This window comes from Macaca thibetana, chromosome 9, assembly GCF_024542745.1.
Source record: "Macaca thibetana thibetana isolate TM-01 chromosome 9, ASM2454274v1, whole genome shotgun sequence".
Lineage (NCBI taxonomy): Eukaryota > Metazoa > Chordata > Mammalia > Primates > Cercopithecidae > Macaca > Macaca thibetana.
In genome coordinates this window covers 58,865,628-58,887,460 of record NC_065586.1, presented here as the reverse complement: position 1 = coordinate 58,887,460, position 21,833 = coordinate 58,865,628, and the positions used below count along the sequence as shown (strand labels likewise).

General features: G+C 36.3%; 2 protein-coding genes across 4 annotated transcripts in view; one reads left to right on the top strand and one right to left on the bottom strand.

Annotated features, from left to right (window-relative positions):
• The window catches only part of CAMK2G (calcium/calmodulin dependent protein kinase II gamma), a 1,229,125-nt gene that overhangs the window by 775,971 nt on the left and 431,321 nt on the right, over positions 1 to 21,833 (bottom strand). The gene's annotated exons all lie outside the window — the stretch shown is intronic.
• The window catches only part of ADK (adenosine kinase), a 711,694-nt gene that overhangs the window by 584,844 nt on the left and 105,017 nt on the right, over positions 1 to 21,833 (top strand). For all 3 annotated transcript variants that reach the window (XM_050803506.1, XM_050803508.1, XM_050803507.1), the window contains 2 exons: positions 1,669 to 1,704; positions 12,792 to 12,906. In XM_050803506.1, coding sequence (XP_050659463.1) covers positions 1,669 to 1,704; positions 12,792 to 12,906 — 151 coding nt within the window. The remainder of the gene's footprint in view (positions 1 to 1,668; positions 1,705 to 12,791; positions 12,907 to 21,833) is intronic.

Sequence of the window (21,833 nt, the reverse complement as noted above, 5' to 3'; positions counted from 1 at the left end):
GTCGTTTTAGTTGAGTTGGATCTGCTCACTACTCAGGCTCAAATCCCATCCTTCTATTAATATCTCTTGGCAAAGATAATTTTGGAAGAATGTAAGTTAAGATGTAGAGACTCTTGACAGTTGTCTGCAGTTTTTTTTTTTTTCAAGAGGGAAGTAGAGTTGAAAAGTAATATTGCCTCCCTTTCTATCAGTCCCAAAATTAAAGTATATGCACAAAGAGTAAAGAAAAGGAAAGGATTTCATTACACATATGTATTTTTGTCATTCAGTAACCTGTTATAAGAGCCTTAGGGTATATAATAATCATCAGATGGTGTCCTTGAGATATTTAAAATCTAGAAGAACTTTGTGTACTAAAATTTTTTAACCATATGTATTTTTAATGCTCAACTATTGTTACCCTGTCATCTTATATTAAAGAGGATTTTTGGACTGTTTATTATAAAAAAATTCAAACAAAAAAAGAGACATTGAACCCCTACATAGCACATACACCTAGATTTAACACTTGTTAACATTTTGTCACTTTTGCTTCACTTTAATTTTTGTCTGCAGTATTCTAAAATAAATTACATATATCATGACATTTTCATTCCTAAATACCTCAGGATTCATCATAAGAATTAAGGACTTTTAAAATCAACCTGATAATTCCTAATATTATCTAATTTCCATTTCAGATTCAGATTTCTCCCCTTGTCCCAAAAATATCATTTGTAGCTAGTTTGTATAAACCAATTAAGGTTTATACATTGTTCTTGGTCATTTTCCCTTTTCTACTTTATCATTACATTGACTTGTTAAAAACATTAAGCTAGTTGTCCTGCAGAATATCCTACCCTAGAAATTTTTTCAATTGCTTTTTCTGTATATACTTTAACTTGTTCCCCTATCCTCTGTATTTCTTATAGGCTGCAAGTTACTGGACTAAGGTTTTGATTAATTCATGTTTAAGTATTTAAGTCAGAATACTTTATAGGTGATGCTGTGAACTTCACACTGCATCATAACAGAAGGCAAAGAATATTTGGTGATCCCACTATTAGTGATGATAAGTGATAGCATCGATCACTGGGTTAAAGTGATGACAGCTTGATCCTTCCATTATAAAGTTATGCTTTGCTCCCGTGACCAGCATAAAATCTGAGATACTTTGATTCCATGGAAATACCCAGTTTTCTATCATCCTTTTTACCCAATGAATTTAACATCTACTGAGGATCCTTGCCTGCGTAAGTTTCATTATGAGGATTGCAAAAAGATGATTTTTCTGAATTTATACATTTATTAGCAGGCATTCTTCTCTACATAAGAGCTTTTTGAGAGGTATTGTTTTAATTAAAAACACAACCACCAGCATATTCCTTGGATTGTCTTTCTTTGCTGAGGTCAGAACACCTGAACTCACTGTGGCAGCTACAGTAAAAACATGTACTACATCTTCTTTATTCCAACTTGTGAAGTGTGTTGACATTAGGCTGCCTTTTTATTATTATTATTATTCCAAGGGAAAAAAGAAATCTTTATTGCTGTAAGAATAAAAATTGAACTATGTGGGTATATTGAGATAATTGTATAAAAAAGAAGACTGAATGAGTTTCAAAAAATGGATTATTTCTTCATTACCGAGCACTTTATAATTAACTGTTCTTTTTTTTTTTATTTCAGGAAGCTGCCACTTTTGCTAGAGAGCAAGGCTTTGAGGTGAGTTAACCCACAATTGCACACTAAACAGATCCTAAAGGTTTTTTCTAGCTGATAATGAAGTTCTTTTGGACAGTGATTGATGTGCTATTATACTCTCAGAGCCTCGCAGCAGTTGCCATGGAAACTTGGCAGTCGTCATGGTTTCTTTGTTCTGCCAGCACAGTGTTATGACGCACTCTGCTAGGTCTGCACCCAACATCGCCTACAGATGTTATTTATTGAATTTTGAAAAGCCTCTTGGGAAGCCAAGAGGTTGGGCACGGTTTCAAGCTGCCTCTGCAGATACGGGGCCTGTCAGTTTGTTCAGTTAAAAAGCTACCTCATTAGCTGCATTACATTTCATAAGGATTCACTGCTAACGCAGTGGTGGAACAAGACCAAATAATGAAATATAATGTCATTTAAATAATTTCAGCCCCATCACATGTAGATTATCATTATGCAAATTAATTTCTAAAAGGTTGTACTTAACAGTTGTTAGGAACTGATTAATTTAAATCCTGCTTTTATAAACTTACTGTTTGAACCTATCTTTTCTTCTCTCTCCCTCTTTTTTTCTGGGGAGAGGGAGGTAGCATAAAATATACACACATTTTCTGAAATAAAATATCAATAATTGGATTTAATGTCTAGGTCCTAATTCTGTTTTCCTGATACAAGTATTATCCTGTCAAGATTCAAAACTCCATGTGGTCGTTGTTGGCAAAATTGAGATAACCATGTTTTTTATCTGTATAATACCCCTCTTCCAACTGATTGTTAGAAAACACTGACTAATATGAACCCAGGTTAACTGACAGAGAATTAACTAAGTTGGAGTCTTTTATGACTATGATATTTATTGAGTGAACTATGTAGAATGCTGTGTTCTTACAGCAACTTAAAATGTTTCAGGGTAGTAATTTTTAAAAATTTAATCTAACCACAGCCGAAATGTAGGAACTTTCTTTTTATTTGCTTATTCAGTATTGTCTATCAAGTAGGGAAGAGGTGAGTGGTGATTGGATAGTATTGGTAAGGACTAGTAAGCTCACTTTGAACTCTAGAGAAAGATATTATGTGAGTTTGTGAAACTCTTGTTTAAATGTAGTAAAGGCAGATTATCAAGCAACAAAGTAATACATGTGCATGTTATTCATGTCATCAGACTTGACAAACCAGACATAGAGCTTCCCCTTCATAGAGGAAGGCAAGGAACATGTGATACAGACACTCCATTTGAAAGATCCTATAAAAGAACTACTCCAGAATAGGAAAACTTTGCTTCTCAGTATTCAATTATTAGGAACTGCGATAGTTTCTTACAAGTTTGCTCTTTTGTGCTTTACCATATTATAGTAAATCTAGGGTTAAGTCACATACAGAAAAAGGATTTCCAAGTGGTGGGTTTTTTTCTAATTTAAGTTTCACGTTTTAATTTCCCAAAATGGTAATTATATGTAGAACAAAATGTAATCACGGGAATATTCAATTAAAAAGTCAAATGTTTTGATCATAAGACTATAAATAAAACTTTTCAGGAGTTTTTTAAAGTTTTATTTATTTTAAGTTTTAATATTTAAAAAATTATATTATATGTTGATACATCAGAATTCCCCATAGAAAAAAACTTTCAGAATATACATTTGTATCCTGTCAGTTTACTGTATTACCATAAAAAATGTATTTTTGGTTCTATAAAATAACCAATTTTGTAGATACTTAGAAATATAACTTGTGTAACAAATAATCATGATCCTGTAGTGTCTACATAGCAGTTTTTAAAAAATAGTTTATTAAGCCTGATTAATACTTTTATTTCCCCCTTGAGCTACTTGCTTTTCATATGCCTGGTTTACATTCAGTCATAGAAACAAACTACTTTTTCTATTTTCTACTAACTAGCACTGTATTAACCTTTCCATTAGTTCTTACTTACTGATTCTAGAATTGTTTTTGCCATAAATCTGCCATAATTGATTACAGCATATAAGCAAAATGATAATGATTATAATCACATACCTTATTACCTCCTGACATAGCAAAACTGCTCTGTCAGTGATATTGACAGTGATATGTTAGATTAAATAAAGCACATAGTGTCTTGATGTGTCTCTTCATAGATTCCCAAAACCATCACAAGCATTGCAGAATATATTTGAACCATGAGCAGGGTACCCTCAAATAGGTATTTTTAATCAAATGTAATCCATGTATGGAACACTATCTAGAGAAATTCAATGATTTTATAATGTCACTAAAGTTTCCTAGGCCATTAGACAGAAATGGGAAAGCATAGGTTTGAAACGTGGTATCTTAAGGAATAAAACAAAAGTAAATCACTTTATCTTAATAGTTTTCTGTGTGAAAATGCGTTAATACTCTTGGCTAGTATGACAAACTAGACAAAAATCTACAGTTTATCCCTCCTAACTTTAATTTTGACTCTAAATTTGGAGCATGAATGAGAAGAAAGAAGTGAAAAGATTAAAAGAAAGGAAAGGTGAGTGTTTTTTCCTTCCATCAGTGCCGTTGTCCTACCCTCATTTTCTACTATAAATCCCAATCAGTTCCAAAAGCCACTGAGTATTGCCACTAGTGATCTGGCTGCTGACAGACCAATCCAAGCGCATCTTAAAATAACCAGTGTTTATTCATCAGGAAATATTCTCACTGGCATTGTTTTTTTTTTATTTATTTATTATTATTCTGGTTAGCTTCTCTGCAAATTTTAAATAATCTTTATTTTTAAAAAAATCTTTAAACTGAATTGGGTAATTTTCAGTTAGAAGCAGCAGCTTAGGAGGGCACTAGAGAATGAGATAAAAACTGGAGCTGGGCAGAACACAAAGCAGAAGAGAGAGGATTTTTATATATATATATATATATATACATATATATATATATATATATATGATGGAAAATTGCATAGTGCCTGATTTAAATGACAGACCTGCTAAGAATTTAAAATGACAATTCTTGGGGTAAAAAGTTTTATAAGGCCTTTTATTATTCTAGAAAATCAGTTCAGACTGGAGTGTGTTTTTAAATCTAGCTTTTCTTGAGCTGAACTGAACTGATTAATGTTCGTATTTTTAGAACATAAATAAAAATAAGGTGCTCAAAAGCATGTTTCATTATAAAACCTTTTTTAAACTATTGAAAATTGATTAAAAAAAAGAAAACACCTCAAAACCTAAATATATATATATGTTCTCTGTATTTTCATTGTGTCTGCAACTGAGTAAATGCCAAATGATGAGAATTCATACCTTCTCTATTGGATTATTTATTTCATTTTACCCCAAGTAACAAATTTTCTTTTTTTTTAATTTTAGATCTCTAAGAATAATACTTCTGCCCACAGGGGAAACAATGCAATCCTTTTCCCTTTTTTCACTTCTTCCATAACCCCTGACTACCCAGAAGATCCTAGACTTGTAGTCTTTCTCTGACCAATGAGGATTCTTTCATCTCACACTGCTGAAAGAGAAAAGTATGGAATTGTGCTATCCAATATAGGATCTACTAGCCACATGTGGCTATTTAAATTAGGATTAATTAAAATTAAATAAAATTTAAAATTCATCGCTTTTCGGCCTTTTGGCTAAGATCAAGTGTAAAATTTTAAATTCAGTCCTTCAGTCATACTAGGCACATATTGAGTACTCTATAGACTATGTAGCTAGTGACTACTTTATTGGTTAATGCAGGATAGAACATATACATCATCACAGAAAGTTTCATTGATTAGCATGGGTAGAAGGTCTACAGAGAATGTATTCAGGCGGTGTTGATTACCAAAGAATTACCTTAGGTGATTTTTAGGTTCCTGTGTTCTTCACAAATATAAATAATGCAATGAATGATCACCCAGAGTTTCAGAGTTTCTGAAAATAAGAGCCTAAATCAGGCGCTGCTGGCTAAGAGAGTGTAGTGTTTTTTTGTAGGTGCCTGAACCCGAAAAGAGGACAATTTTAGCAGTTCAGTTAAGGGAAAGCGATAAGCTAGTACCATACCACTTTGATAGACCCCAAGACAAGGTGGAAGTGACCAGAGAGTGTACCATGAAAGAGAATGTGGGAAGGGTTCCTATTTTAGGTATGATGGCTATGGAATGACCCTAAAAATATGAATATCTAGCAATGACAAAAAAAAAAAAAGCAAGACAAACAGCAAAACAAATTTCAAACAGAAAGAACAGGACTATAAAAGCCTCTGAACGAGAGAGTACTTAATGTACTAAGTACTCCAGGAACTGACAGAAGGCCAGTGTGACTGGAATGGAGTGAGTGGGGAGGGAATATGAGATCAAGCTGGCACTGACACATCATATAAACAGCATAACTATTAAAGGAGTTTCTATTTGGAAAACAAAACAAAATGGTACGGCTAGATGACTCAATGTGTGGAAACACTACAACTGGTTTTCTACAGAACTAGGTAGACTGTGACAGGATTGCTTAACCTTCGTATAATCAGCTGGTTAAAAATAGAATGAAGATTTTTCTTTATCCAGCCTATCATTGATGGGCATTTGGGTTGGTTCCAAGTCTTTGCTATTGTGAATAGTGCTGCAATAAACATATGTGGGCATGTGTCTTTATATTAGAATGATTTATAATCCTATGGGTATATACCCAGTAATGGGATTGCTGAATCAAATGGTATTTCTTGTTCTAGATCCTTGAGGAATCCAGTTCATGCTCTTTGCACGGACATGGATGAAGCTAGAAACCATCATTCTCAGCAAACTAACACAGGAACAGAAAACCAAACACCACATGTTCTCACTCATAAGTGGGAATTGAACAATGAGAACACATGGACACAGGGAGGGCAGCGTCATACACTGGGGTCTGTCGGGGGGTGGAGGGTTAGAAGAGGGATATCATTAGGAGAAATAACTAATGTAGATGACAGGTTGATGGCTGCAGCAAACCACCATGGCACGTGTATACCTCTGTAACAAACCTGCACGTTCTGTACATGTGTCCCAGAAATTAAAGTATGATTTTAAAAAAAAATTTCTAGTAATAGTAACACTACTAGTAATTAAAATGAAATGTAGTTTTACCAAAATAATAAAGTTGTGTGTAACAGAAAAAATTTTTTAAAAAAATTAAAATGCTACGTTGGAAAATACCTATTTCATATAAAACAAGGCAGTAAAGAAGGGATAGAACATATTTTTTAAAATATGACATATGGAAAACAAATAGCTAATGGCAGATATTAATTCAACTATATTAATAATAATGTTAATCTGGAGTAAATAATATAAAAAGGCAGACATTCTCAGACTGGATTAAAAAACTAAGGTCTAACTATATGCTGTCTAAAAGAGATGTATCTTCAATTCAAAGATACAAGTAGGTTTAAAAAAAAAAAGAATGAAGAGAGTATGTTCTTTGACTTGGAATCCAATGTGATCACCAATGACAATAAAAGCATAATTCTACATTTATAAAATGCTTCACAGTTTATAAAACCTTTCCCAACATATCATTAATACATTCATACTTGCACAAACCTTGAGAGATAGATAACAACAGATTTAAAAAAATAGGCTATATGGCCGGGCGTGGTGGCTCCCACGCCTGTAACCCCAGCACTTTGGGAGGCCAAGGTGGGTGGATCACCTGAGGTCAGGAGTTCGAGACCAGCCTGGCCAACATGGTGAAACCCCATCTCTACTTAAAATACAAAAAATTAGCCAGGTGTGGTGGCGAATGCCTATAATCCCAGCTACTTGGGAGGCTGAGGCAGGAGAATTGCTTGTACCAGGATGTGGAGGTTGCAGTGAGCTGAAATCGCGCCATTGCACACCAGCCTGGGCAACAAGAGCGAAACTCCAACCTCCCCCAAAAAAAAGGCTCTATGACTTGTTCAGAGTCACATAGCTAATGTATTATGTAGCCAGAACCAGAACTCAGTTCTCTTATGTCTAGTGCTCTTTACTATAAACCACACAGCTTTCTCTCACACATTGTAACATGTTGGAAGAGGAGATTAGATTTCAAAATGACTTTGAGAAATGAAAAATATCTTTTTTTATTTTATTATTATTATTATTATTATTATTATTATTATTTTTTGACACGGAGTCTTGCTCTGTCGCCCAGGCTGGAGTGCAGTAATGCGATCTCAGCTCACTGCAAGCTCCGCCTCCCGGGTTCAGCCATTCTTCTGCCTCAGCCTCCCGAGTAGCTGGGACTACAGGCGCCCGCCAACATGCCCAGCTAATTTTTTGTATTTTTAGTAGAGATGGGGTTTCACCGTGTTAGCCAGGATGGTCTCGATCTCCTGACCTCGTGATCTGCCTGCCTCAGCCTCCAAAAGTGCTGGGATTACAGGCATGAGCCACCACTCCCGGAGAGAAATGAAAAATACCTTGAAACTCAAATTCAAAAAACTAAAATTCAGCCAGGCACGATGGCTTATGCCTGTAATCCCAGCACTTTGAGAGGCCAAGGCAGGCTAATCACCTGAGGTCAGGAGTTCGAGACCAGCCTGGCCAATATGGTGAGACCCTGTCTCTACTAAAAATAAAAAGATTAGCTGGGTGGGGTGGTGGGCACCTGTAATCCCAGTTACTTGGGAGGCTGAGGCAGGAGAATTGATTGAACCCAGGAGGCGGAGGTTGCAGTGAGCCAAGATCATACCATTGCACTCCAGCCTGGGCAACAAGAGCGAAACTCCATCTCAAAAAAAAAAAAAAAAAAAAAGCACTGAAATTCTCTGGAGTAAAAATATCAGCCAAATTAATTAAGAAAAAATAGCAGACTTAAACACAAGATGAGAAATGATTTGTGAATGTGGTAGGAAAATGGTTTAGGATGAACATGCTATAGTTTTGTGATAAAAACAACAAAAACACATTGCTAGCATTTATAGAAGCACTGTAATAATGGTTAAGTGTATTATCCTTGGAGTCAGACTCTGGGTGCTAGTCTGTTCTCCACTGCTTATATTTATGACCTTAGGCACATTACTTAGCATCTGTGACTCAGTTTCTTCATTCACAAAAAGGGATATGTATGAGTACCTACTGCCTAGAGTAGTTCAGATTTAATGAGTACTTTATTTTATTGATTGATTGATTGATTGTTTTGATACAGCCTCACTCTGTTGCCCTGGCTGGAATGCAATGGTACGATCTGAGCTCACTGCACCCTCTGCCTCCTGGGCTCAAGCAATCTGTAGATTCAATGCAATCCCTATCAAAATTCCAGTGTCATTTTTTTTTTCTCTCTCTCTCTTTTTTTTTTTTTTTTTTTTTTTTTTTTTTTTTTTTTTGAGACAGGATCTGGCTTTGTCGCCCACGCTGGAATGCAGTGGTGTGATCTCAGCTCCCTGAAACCTCTGTCTCCCAGGCTCAAGCCATCCTCCCACCTCAGCCTCCTAAGTAGCTAGGACTATAGGCGCATGCCACCACACCCAGCAAATTTTTGTATTTTTTTGTAGAGATGAAGTTTTACTATGTTGCCCAGGCTAGTCTCAAATTCCTAGGCTCAAGCGATTCACCCACCTCCACCTTCCAGAGTGCTGGGATTACAGGCATGAGCCACCACGCCTTACCTTAATGAATACTTTAGAGCTTTATACATGGCTTTTAGTTCTTCATCTATAAAATAGGGATAATAATAGTACCTACTGACTAGAGAAGTTAAGATTTAATGAGCACTTTAAAGCTATATACATAGCTCATATCTCAATTTTATGAGCTTTCAACTCATACTTCTTACTCCTCCCTGTCTTTGTCTTCTCCCTTATAGCTACTATAATTGAATTTTCCATACTCAAAACTCTTGAAGCCTTTTCTAGAGATTTTGGGGCAACCTAAAGATGTAACGATTTTAAAGAGTATTAAAATGAGAGTAATTAGAGGAAAGAAATTAGTATTTAAGTTCTTAGTATATGCTGAATATTGCATTAAGCTATTTCACTTACCTCATCTTCTTTCATCCTCACAACAATTTTTAACTTTTTATTTTAAAATAACTTAAGTCTTAGAAAAAATACAAAAATAGTACAGAATTCCCACATACCCTTCACCCAGTTTCCCCTAATATTAACATCTTACATAACCAAAGTATAAAGAATAACAGAAAATTAACATTGAACTACAATAACTGAACTATATACAGGCTTTATTCTGGTTTCAACTGTTTTTTCTCTAATTTCCTTTTTCTGTTTCAGAATCGAATCCCAATTTGCATATTTGTCATGTCTCCTTAGTCTCTTCTAATCTGTGACAGTTCCTCATTCTTGTTGTTCATGAACTTTATGCTTTCGAAAAGTACTGGTCAATCACTTTTGTAGAATGTCCTTCCATTTGAGTTTGTCTGATGTTTTCTCATGATTACATTGAGATTAGGCATTTTTGGCAGGAAAACCACAGAAGTGATATTCCTTTCTTGGTGCATCATATCAAGGAGGTACACAGTGTCACAGTTTCTTATTGTTGGTGATGCTAAACTTTGATCACTAGGTTTAGGTGGTGTTTGCTAGTTTATCCTCTGTAAAGTTACTGTTTTCCCATTGTATTTAATAAATATCTTGGAGGAGATACTACTTTGGGACTATGGAAGCATTCTGTTTTATCCACTAATTTTAGCGTCACTAAACTGATCTATCTGGGTTAAGGTGATGTCTGTCAATTTTCTCTACTATAACATTTTGATTTTTTCTTTTGTAATGAATATCTTAGGGGGACATGCTTTGAGACTAAATATCCTGTTTTCTTTAACCTTTTGCCCACTAAACTTAGCATACTTATCCCCCAAAATCTTTTAATATGAACATTTTCTTAGTTTTGTAGATGAAGAAATGGAGCTTCGAGAGGTTTATTAACCTGGCCCAAATCACACAAATAGTAAATCCAAGCCTGTCATATTCTAAAAGTCCTTGTAATTTCATTGTTTGTTAAGATGTGTGAGCTTAATTGTAAGGGAGAAGAACCTATTGGGGACAAAGGAGAAGAATTACTGTAGAAAGAGAAATAAAGTTTTACATACATCTGGGAAGAATTATGTTTTGTACTTGGAAAGTTTATTTTGTCCTTTAATTGCCATTTTATGAGGTTTAATTTGAGACATAAGAAACATTTCTTTGATTAAATTACCAAAGCTCTCAACAAAATATATCTTCTCAAAAGTTTGGTAGAAAGCAACCATGGAATCTTTTTTTTTTTTTTTTTGAGATGATGTCTCGCTCTGTCACCAGGCTGGAGTGCAGTGGCACAATCTCTGCACACTGCAACCTCTCCCTCCTGGGTTCAAGCAATTCCCCTGCCTCAGCCCTCCGGAGTAGCTGGGACTACAGGCACATGCCACCACGACCTACTAATTTTTGTATTTTTAGTAGAGACGGAGTTTCACCATGTTGGCCAGGATGGTCTTGATCTGTTGACCTCATGATCTGCCCGCCTCGGCCTCCCAAAGTGCTGGGATTACCACTACATCCGGCCGGAATCTTATTCTTAATGTATTCCTTATACCACCTTGAAGAAAGACTTTCTTTTAAAGAACATCTAGTACATTCATAAGATTCTGCTTTCAGGATGATAAAGTGAATGTGTTTGTCTCTTATCTTTATTAAATATGAGCTGTACTTAATCACAAGCAAAAATCCCATAGTAGTAAAATATATTTGTGCTGAGGAAATTGCCAAAATATACATGAGTTGTTTTAATTATAGGCGTACACTTATTTAGGTGAGTGAAGATATTACATGGCATTTTTCAGTCCTTTCAGCTGTCACTAGTCATTTCTAAAAGTCTGTCTCCTGAAACTGAGGGAATTTCTTCTCATCTTATCAGAGTTCAGGCTTAGTTCTGTTCTAAAATAAGCAACCGAAAGCGAAATAGTCAGCATGTTTGAAAAGTCAGCAGCACTGTCCTACTACAAATGGCTATTCTTTTCAGAAACAACTGTCCTCTAGAAGTCATCCTGTTATGTATATTAGAAGCTTAGCTTCATGTATTATCTAGAATTTATTAAATATTGAGTGAACAAACAATATAAAAATATTTCACTACAGATTGTCATCCCTTTAAAAATACCAGTTTCTGGTGATGTTTGTAACCATTGCAAACCATTGTGATGTGTCTGCTTTGCTTGCCTAAATGTTTCTCACTCATATATTCTATTTGTTCTCTTATATAGCCTTCATTTATGCCACTCAGCTGTATTTCCCCTCTGATAGGTGTTTCTTTCTCTGTAACTATTTGAAACTTTGCATAGTGATAGAATAAATTAGTTTTGTTAGCAAAGCCCAAAAATATGGACCGTTTTAGAAGCCCACTGAATACAGACATGGATTTTCAAATTATCCAAAATGGTTGAAAAGATGATTCTAAAACTTCTGCCTTTAGCTCAAGAGTTAGGTTTCAAGATTTCAGAAAACTTCAATAAAGATTTCAGTAAAACTTTATGGCCTGTGTGGCGTGAAAAACAGCATCAGGGTTTGACAATTAGTTTGTCATTTTTTAAACTTTATATTTTTTAAAGAAAATTAAGTCTTTGTAGGAAAGGATTAGCATTTCTTTCTCTCAAATCAGTCCTTTGAAAAATTGGCATTATAAGAACTGTATTTTTTCCAAAGTCAGCATAATTTTGTTCTTTAACCCTCTAAAATAATTAAATTTTCCTCTTTATAAAAACCTCTCTTTAATTGGGAATTTGAAAACTGCCTGGATATTTGCTGATATTTAGTCATTATTAATAATTTTTGAAGTATGGTAATAGTTTTATGGTTATGTTTATCATTACCTTTCAAAGATATATACTAAAACATTTATAGATGAAATTATTATTGTTCTTGGGGTTTACTTTAGAATACTCTGAAAAGCAAGTGGATAAGGATATAGGTGAAATAAGATTCATCATACATGTTAAATTTGTGTAGATCATTGATGGGTTCCTTGGAAGTCACTGTGCTATTCTATTTACTTTTGTATATGGTTTAAAAAAATTTTAATGTCTCTTAATAGATATGCAGATCTCTTATTTTGATCAACAGAAGCTAAATTGTTAAACTACTAATAAAGTTTTGTTTTATTTTATTGGTCATGAGAATTTTTTCCTTCCTTCTGTTAATAGACTAAAGACATTAAAGAGATAGCCAAAAAGACACAAGCCCTGCCAAAGATGAACTCAAAGAGGCAGCGAATCGTGATCTTCACCCAAGGGAGAGATGACACTATAATGGCTACAGGTACATGTGGGAAATTTGTGATGAATCTAGTATTACAGAGATTAATCATTTACAAAAGAATTCTGTTTTCTTTCTATTATAATATATACAATATACATGTACAATATATATAAAATAAAATATTTTACTTTAATAAATATTTCTACCCTGTATCTCAGTAGAAAAGATTTCATGTTCAAGAAGATAATTTATTAAAATTTACTTAAATAAACCACTTGGATATAATTTACTTAGTTATTTTGGGGATTTTGTCAATTAAGAAATATCTTTCCTAAAAAAAAGGATACATTTCATTTATAAAATACCTGCACTAGAGTAAAATAAATTTACTCAATTATGAACAAAAACAATCCAGAACTAAGTTACATTTTCCATTTTTCCTTCAAGAAGAAAATCTCATTTTTTGTTTTATTTTACCATCTATTTTATAGCACTCGTAAAACAGGAATTTCATTTAGTAAGCAAACATGTTATTGATTAAAATGATTAATAGTGTTAATGTGGAGCTACTCACTATTAAAACCAAAATATAAATGTTTTAATTCTGTCTGTACCATTCAGATTAAAACCAATCAGTTGATTAGTTATTATTGTAAACCAGAGCAATTTAGTATTACCTATGTGTTTGTTCAGTACTCTGCTGAACACTGAAATATAAAATAGGAATCTTAAAGACCTAATTGGGAATTAAAATAATATTCATAAAATATAAGTACAAAGTAAAATATAATTATAGTTCTTATCTATTGGTGCAAACTATATGGATTGTATTGACTCAGGAGATCAGTAAATCTTGAAAAAAGATGTTATAGTGAATATGAAGTACATTTGTGTTGAATTAAATATAAAGCCTGAAACAGGTCAAAGATGAAATTATTGTCAAGATATTTTCTCTCTTTTTTAAAATAAATTTTATTGTTTATATTTGAGGTTTATAACATGATGTTATAGGATAAATAGATACATATAGATCAACTTTCTTATTTCAGAATAGTCAAAAGCAAGATTCAGAGATTTGTTTCAAAAAATACTTGCTTCAAAGTAATTCAGTGAGTGTTAAAGTGAGGGTATAAAGAAATGAGACTGGTAATGAATGAATTGTTGAAGCTAGACAGTGGATATATGGGGGCATCATTATGCTATTATCTCCACTTGTGGATATGTTTTAAATTATCCATAATTAAAACTTTAAAAAAAGAAAGAAAAGTTTTTTTAAAAAAATTTCAAACAAGATTCAGAGATGTTGAATGGCTTTCCCAAGATACATTGATATCCTTGCTAATCCTTAAATTCTAGGAAGGATTTAAAGAAAGGAGGACAAGTGGGCACAGTGGTTCACACCTGTAACCCTAGCACTTTTGGAAGTCAAGGTGGGAGGATTGCTTGATCCCAGGAGTTGGAGAGCAGCCTTGGTAACAGCAAGACCTAATCTCTAGAAAAAATAATTTTAAAAAAAATTAGCTGAGGGAGTAGTGACACATACCATAGTCCTGGCTACTTGGGAGGCTGATGTAAGAAGATCACTTGAGCCCAGAAGTTCGAGGCTGTGTTGAGCTATGGTCTCTCCACTGCACCCCGGCATGGGTGACAGATCAAGACCCTGTCTCCAAAAAAAAAAAAAAAAAAAAAGGACGGAGAGCAATGGAGTCAAAGAGAATCAAGTAAGCAAAGGCACAAGTACTAGCAATATTTTATTGTGGTGGCAGAAAGAACCAGGTTGTTAATTTGTACAAGAGAGAAAAGAAACCATGAAAAGGTATCCCTGCATTGATACAAACTATCTGAATTGCTTTCTTCCTATAGTATAAGGATTATTCCTGTCTTAGCAGTAAACAGTTTAGAAAAGTGAAAAACATGCAGGCTTCTTGTGGGAATTGTAGTACTACCTTCAGATTTACAAAATATTCTTTGGTTGCTCTCTGTGGAGACATTCATTTTAAGTCTTTGTATATTCTAGATATACATACTGTACAAGTGTCTTCCTCATTGTGAATTTGCAGTTCTCCCAAAATTGAAAATTAACCTCCCCATCTTGTGACTGTATTTCCTTGTGAACTCATTTTATTCTTTATTAAATCTATTAAGCCATTCTTAGGAATGCTTACAAGCTGGAATTTATTTGAGGAAAGACACTGGCTAATCTTTGCTGTTCCTACCATATGAAAATGAACTTAAATTAGAGGATGCACTATATCTGCAATGCATGATAAATACAAGATGGATAGAGAATCTGTTCAGTGGTGTCAGCTACAAAAGCAAACATGATAAATGTTAATGCAGTTTTGAGCCCTGGGATAAGCTATTCAGTGCACAAGCGTAGCTGAATCTCTTTGCTATGTTGTTATTCATTGCAGCCAAATAAATGTCAATAATAAAAGAGAATTAAAGATTTTCATTTCCCAGAGGCAGTCCTCTAATACGGCTTGATCTTTCATTTCATTTGTAATTCGTTCTCATGTCAGGATGCAATCATTCGCCAGGCTCTGGGTGTCATGTTAAGCCATTTAATAATGATTAAGAACATAAAAATGCTTGGCCTGTGGGGCAATTCACAAAAGAGATGCCAATTTGTTATTGTTTTCCCTCCTTTCCTCTTGAATATGGATCAGCTTTTTCCCACCTCCTAGCATTAAAATACTAATGGAAGATAGAGAGGGAAAGTGTCCTTTAATTTACCATAAGTGACATTCCAGAATGGCACAAGGCAGTGCTAACACACATATTAAAAGACTAATTAGGAATCATTGTGCCTTAAACCTATTTTTTTAATTATATTTTAAGTTCTGGGATACATGTGCAGAATGTGCATGTTTGTTACATAGGTATACACGTGCCATGGTGATTTCCTGCATCTATCAACCCATCATCCACATTAGCTATTTCTCCTAATGCTATCCCTCCCCAACCACCACCCCCCACCTCCCGACAGGCCCTGGTGTATGATGTTGCCCTCCCTGTGTCCGTGTGTTCTCATTGTTCAACTCCTACTTATGAGTGAGAACATGCGGTGTTTGGTTTTCTGTTCCTGTATTAGTTTGCTGAGAATGATGGTTTTCAGCTTCATCCATGTCCCTGCAGAGGACATGAACTCATCCTTTTTATGCCTGCGTAGTATTCCATGGTGTATATGTGCCACATTTTCTTTATCCAGTCTATCATTGATGGGCATTTGGGTTGTTTCCAAGTCTTTGCTATTGTGAATATACGTGTGTATGTGTCTTTATAGCAGAATGATTTATAATCCTTTGGGTATATGCCCAGTAATGGGATTGCTGGGTCAAATGGTATTTCTGGTTCTAGATCCTTGAGGAATCGCCACAATGTTTTCCACAATGGTTGAACTAATTTACACTCCCACCAACAGTGTAAAAGCATTCCTGTTTCTCCACATCCTCGCCAGCATCTGTTGTTTCCTGACTTTTTAATGATTGCCATTCTAACTGACGTGAGATGGTATCTCATTGTGGTTTTGATTTTCATTTCTCTAATGACCAGGGATGATGAGCTTTTTTTCATGTTTGTTGGCTGCATAAATATCTTCTTTTGAGAAGTGTCTGTTCATATCCTTTGCCGACTTTTTGATGGGGTTGTTTCTTGTAAGTTTGTTTAAGTTCTTTGTAGATTCTGGATATTAGCCATTTGTCAGATGGATAGATTACAAAAATTTTCTCCCATTCTGTAGGTTGCCTGTTCACTCTGATGATAGTTTCATTTGCTGTGTAGAAGCTCTTTAGTTTAATTAGATCGCACTTGTCAGTATTGGTTTTTGTTGCCATTGCTTTTGGTGTTTTAGTCATGAAGTCTTTGCCCATGCCTATGTCCTGAATGGTATTTCCTAGGTTTTCTTCTAGGGTTTTTATGATTGTTGGTCTTACATTTAAGTCTTTAATCCATCTTGAGTTAATTTTTGTATAAGGTGTAAAGAAGGGGTCCAGTTTCAGTTTTCTGCCTATGGCTAGTCAGTCTTCCCAAAACCATTTATTAAATAGGGAGTCCTTTCCCCATTGTTTGTTTTTGTCAGGTTTCTCAAAGATCAGATGGTTGTAAATGTGCGGCATTATTTCTGAGGCCTCTGTTCTGTTCCATTGATCTATATATGTCTGTTTTTGTACCAGTACCATGCTCTTTTGGTTACTGTTGCTTTGTAGTATAGTTTGAAGTCAGGAAGCATGATGCCTCCAGCTTTGTTCTTTTTGCTTAGGATTGTCTTGGCTATACAGGCTCTTTTTTGGTTCCATATGAAATTTATTTTTTTCTAATCCTGTGAAGAAAGTCAGCGGTAGGTTGATGGGGATAGCATTGAATCTGTAAATTACTTTGGGTATTATGGCTATTTTCACAATATTGATTCTTCCTATCCGTGAGCATGGAATGTTTTTCCATTTGTTTGTGTCCTCTCTTATTTCCTTGAGCAGTGGTTTGTAGTTCTCCTTGAAGAGGTCCTTCACATCCCTTGTAAGTTGTATGCTTAGTTATTTTATTCTCTTTGAAGCAATTGTGAATGGGAGTTCACTCATGATTTGGCTCTCTGTCTATTACTGGTGTATAGGAATGCTTGTGATTTTCGCACATTGATTTTGTGTCCTGAGACTTTGCTGAAGTTGCTTATCAGCTTAAGGAGATTTTGGGCTGAGACGATGGGGTTTTCTAAATATGCAGTCATGTCATCTGCAGACAGAGACAATTTGACTTCCTCTCTTCTTATTTGAATACCCTTGATTTCTTTCTCTTGCCTGATTGCCCTGGTCAGAACTTCCAACACTGTCTTGAATAGGAGTGGTGAGATAAGGCACCCTTGTCTTGTGCTGGTTTTCAGAGGCAATCCTTCCAGCTTTTGCCCATTCGGCATGATATTGGCTGTGGGTTTGTCATAAATAGTTCTTATTATTTTGAGATATGTTCCATCAATACCTATTTTTTTGATAGTTTTTAGCATGAGGGAGTGTTGAATTTTATCGAAGCCCTTTTCTGCATCTATTGAGATACTCATGTGGCTTTTGTCATTGGTTCTGTTTATATGATGGATTGCGTTTGTTAATTTGTGTATGTTGAACCAGCCTTGCATCCCAGGGATGAAGCCGACTTGATCGTGATGGATAAGCTTTTTGATGTGCTGCTGGATTCAGTTTGCCAGAATTTTATTGAAAACTTTTCCGTCAATGTTCATCAGGGATATTGGCCTGAAATTTTCTTTTTTTGTTGTCTCTGCCAGGTTTTGGTATCAGGATGATGCTGGCCTCATAAAATAAGTTAGAGATGAGTCCCTCTTTTTCTATTGTTTGGAATAGTTTCAGAAGGAATGGTACCAGCTCCTCTTTGTACCTCTGGTAGAATTCAGCTGTGAATCCATCTGCTCCTGGGCTTTTTATTATTTCAGAGCCTGTTATTGGTCTGTTCAGGGATTCAACTCCTTCCTGGTTTAGTTTTGGGAGAGTGTATGTGTCCAGGAATTTATCCATTTCTTCTAGATTTTCTAGTTTATTTGTGTAGAGATATTTATAGTATCCTCTGATGGTAGTTTATATTTCTGTGGGATCAGTGGTGATCTCACTTTATCACTTTTTATTATGTCTATTTGATTCTTCTCTCTTTTCTTCTTTATTAGTCTGGCTAGCAGTCTATCTATTTTGTTAACCTTTTCAAAAAACCAACTCCTGGACTCATTGAGTTTTGGAAGGGTTTTTTGTGTCTATCTCCTTCAGTTCTGCTCTGATCTTAGTTATTTCTTGCCTTCTGCTAGGTTTTGAATTTGTTTGCTCTTGCTTCTCTAGTTCTTTTAATTGTGATATTAGGATGTTGATTTTAGATCTTTCCTGCTTTCTCCTGTGGGCATTTAGTGCTATAAATGTCCCTCTTAACACTGCTTTAGCTGTGTCCCAGAGATTCTGGTACATTGTGTCTCTGTTCTCATTGGTTTTAAAGAACTTATTTATTTCTGCCTTAATTTCATTATTTACCCAGTAGTCATTCAGGGGCAGATTGTTCAGTTTCCATGCAGTTGTGTGGTTTTGAGTGAATTTCTTAGTCCTGAGTTCTAATATGATTGCACTGTGGTCTGAGAGACTGTTTGTTATGATTTCCATTATTTTGCATGTGCTGAGGAGTGTTTTACTTCCAATTATGTGGTCAATTTTAGAATAAGTGTGATGTGGTGCTGAGAAGAATGTATATTCTGTTGATTTGGGGTGGAGAGTTCTGTAGATGTCTGTTAGGTCTGCTTGGCCAGAGCTGAGTTCAAGTCCTGAATATCATTGTTAATTTTCAGTCTCATTGATCTAATATTGACAGTGGGGTGTTAAAATCTCCCACTATTATTGTGTGGAAGTCTAGGTCTCTTTGTAGATCTCTAAGAACTTGCTTTATGAATCTGGGTGCTCCTGTATTGGGTGCATATGTATTTAGGATAGTTCGCTCTTCTTGTTGCATTGATCCCTTCACCCTTATGTAATGCCCTTCTTTGTCTTTTTTGATCTTTGTTGGTTTAAAGTCTGTTTTATCAGAGACTAAGATTACAACCCCTGCTTTTTTTTTGCTTTCCACTTGCTTTGTTAATATTCCTCCATCCCTTTATTTTGAGCCTATGTGCGTCTTTGCACGTGAGATGGCGCTCCTGAATACAGCACACCAATGGGTCTTGAGTCTATCCAATTTGCCAGTCTGTGTCTTTTAATTGGGGCATTTAGCCCATTTACATTTAAGGTGACTATATTATGTGTGAATTTGATCCTGTCATTATGATGCTAGCTGGTTATTTTGCCCATTAGTTGATGCAGTTTCTTCATAGTCTTGATGGTCTTTACAATTTGGTATGTTTTTGCAGTGGCTGGTACCAGTTTTTCCTTTCCATATTTAGTGCTTCATTCAGGAGCTCTTGTAAGGCAGGCCTGGTGGTAACAAAATCTCAGCATTTGCTTGTCTGTAAAGGATTTTATTTCTCCTTTGCTTATATAGTTTCTTTGGCTGGATATTAAATTCTGGGTTGAAAATTCTTTTCTTTAAGAATGTTAAATATTGGCCCCCACTCTCTTCTGGCTCATAGGGTTTCTGCAGAGGGATCCGCTGTTAGTCTGATGGGCTTCCCTTTGTGGGTAACCCGACCTTTCTCTCTGGCTGCCCTTAACGTTTTTTCTTTCATTTCAATCTTGGTGAATCTGAGGATTATGTGTTTTGGGGTCGTTCTTCTCAAGGAGTATCTTTGTGGTGTTCTGTGTATTTCCTGAATGTGAATGTTGGCCTGTCTTGCTAGGTTGGGGAAGCTCTCTTGGATAATATTCTGAAGAGTGTTTTCCAACTTGGTTCCATTCTCCCCATCACTTTCAGGTACACCAATCAAATGTAGGTTTGGTCTTTTCATGTAGTCCCATATTTCTTGGAGGTTTGTTCATTCCTTTCCATTCTTTTTTCTCTAATCTTGTCTTCATGCTTTATTTCGTTTAGTTGATCTTCAATCTCTGATATTCTTTCTTCTGCTTGATCGCTTTGGCTATTGATACTTGTGTATGCTTCACAAAGTGTTCGTGCTGTGTTTTTCAGGTCCATCAGGTCATTTATGTTCTTCTCTAAACTGGTTATTCTAGTTAGCAATTTCTCTAACCTTTTATCAAGGTTCTTAGCTTCCTTGCATTGGGTTAGAACATGCTCCTTTAGCTCGGCGGAGTTTGTTATTACCCACCTTCTGAAGTCTACTTTTGTCAATTTTTCAAACTCATTCTCTGTCCAGTTTTGTTCCCTTGCTGGCAAGGAGTTGTGATCCTTTGGAGGAGAAGAGTCATTCTGGCTTTTGGAATTTTCAGCCTTTTTGCACTAGTTTTTCCTCATCTTCGTGGATTTATCTACCTTTGGTCTTTGATGCTGGTGACCTTCGGATGGGTTTTTGTGTGGACATCCTTTTTGTTGATGTTGGTGCTATTCCTTTCCGTTTGTTAGTTTTCCTTCTAACGGTCAGGCCCCTCTGCTGCAGTTCTGCTGGAGTTTGCTGGATGTCCACTCCAGATCCTGTTTGCCTGGGTATCACCAGCAGAGGCTGCAGAACAGCAAAGATTGCTGCCTGTTCCTTCCTCTGGAAGCTTCGTCCCAGAGAGGCACCTGCCAGATGCCAACCAGAGCTCTCCATTATGAAGGGTCTGTCGACCCTTGCTAGGAGGTATCTCCCAGTCAGGAGGCATTAGGGTCAGGGACACACTTGAGGAGACAGTCTATCGCTTATCAGAGCTGGAGCACTGTGCTGGGAGATTCGCTGCTCTCTTCAGAGCCGGTAGGCAGGAAAGTTTAAGTCTGCTGAAGCTGCGCCCACAGCCGCCCCTTCCCCCAGGTGCTCTGTCCCAGGGAGATGGGAGTTTTATCTGTAAGCCCCTGACTGGGGCTGCTGCCTTTCTTTCAGAGATGCCCTGCCCAGAGAGGAGGAATCTAGAGAGGCAGTCTGGCTACAGCAGCTTTTGTGTCTTTGTTTACACTGTGAGGGGAAAACCACCTACTCAAGCCTCAGTAATGGTGGTCGCTCCCCACCACCACCAAGCTTGAGTGTCCCAGGTCAACTTCAGGCTGCTGTACTGGCAGCAAGAATTTCAAGCCAGTGGATCTTAGCTTGCTGGGCTCGTGGGAGTGGGCTCTGCTGATCTAGACCACTTGGCTCCCTGGCTTTAGCCCCCTTTCCAGGGCAGTGAACAGTTGCGTCTCACTGGCGTTCCACGCGCCACTATGGTATGAACAAGCTCTCCTGCAGCTAGCTCGGTGTCTGCCCAAAGAGCCGCCCAGTTTTGTGCTTGAAACCCAGGGCCCTGGTGGTGTAGGCACCAGAGGGAATCTCCTGGTCTGTGAGTTGTGAAGAGCATGGGAAAAGCATAGTATCTGGGCCGGAGTGCACCATTTCTCACGGCACAGTCCCTCATGGCTTCCCTTGACTAGGGGAGGGAGATCCCCGACCCCTT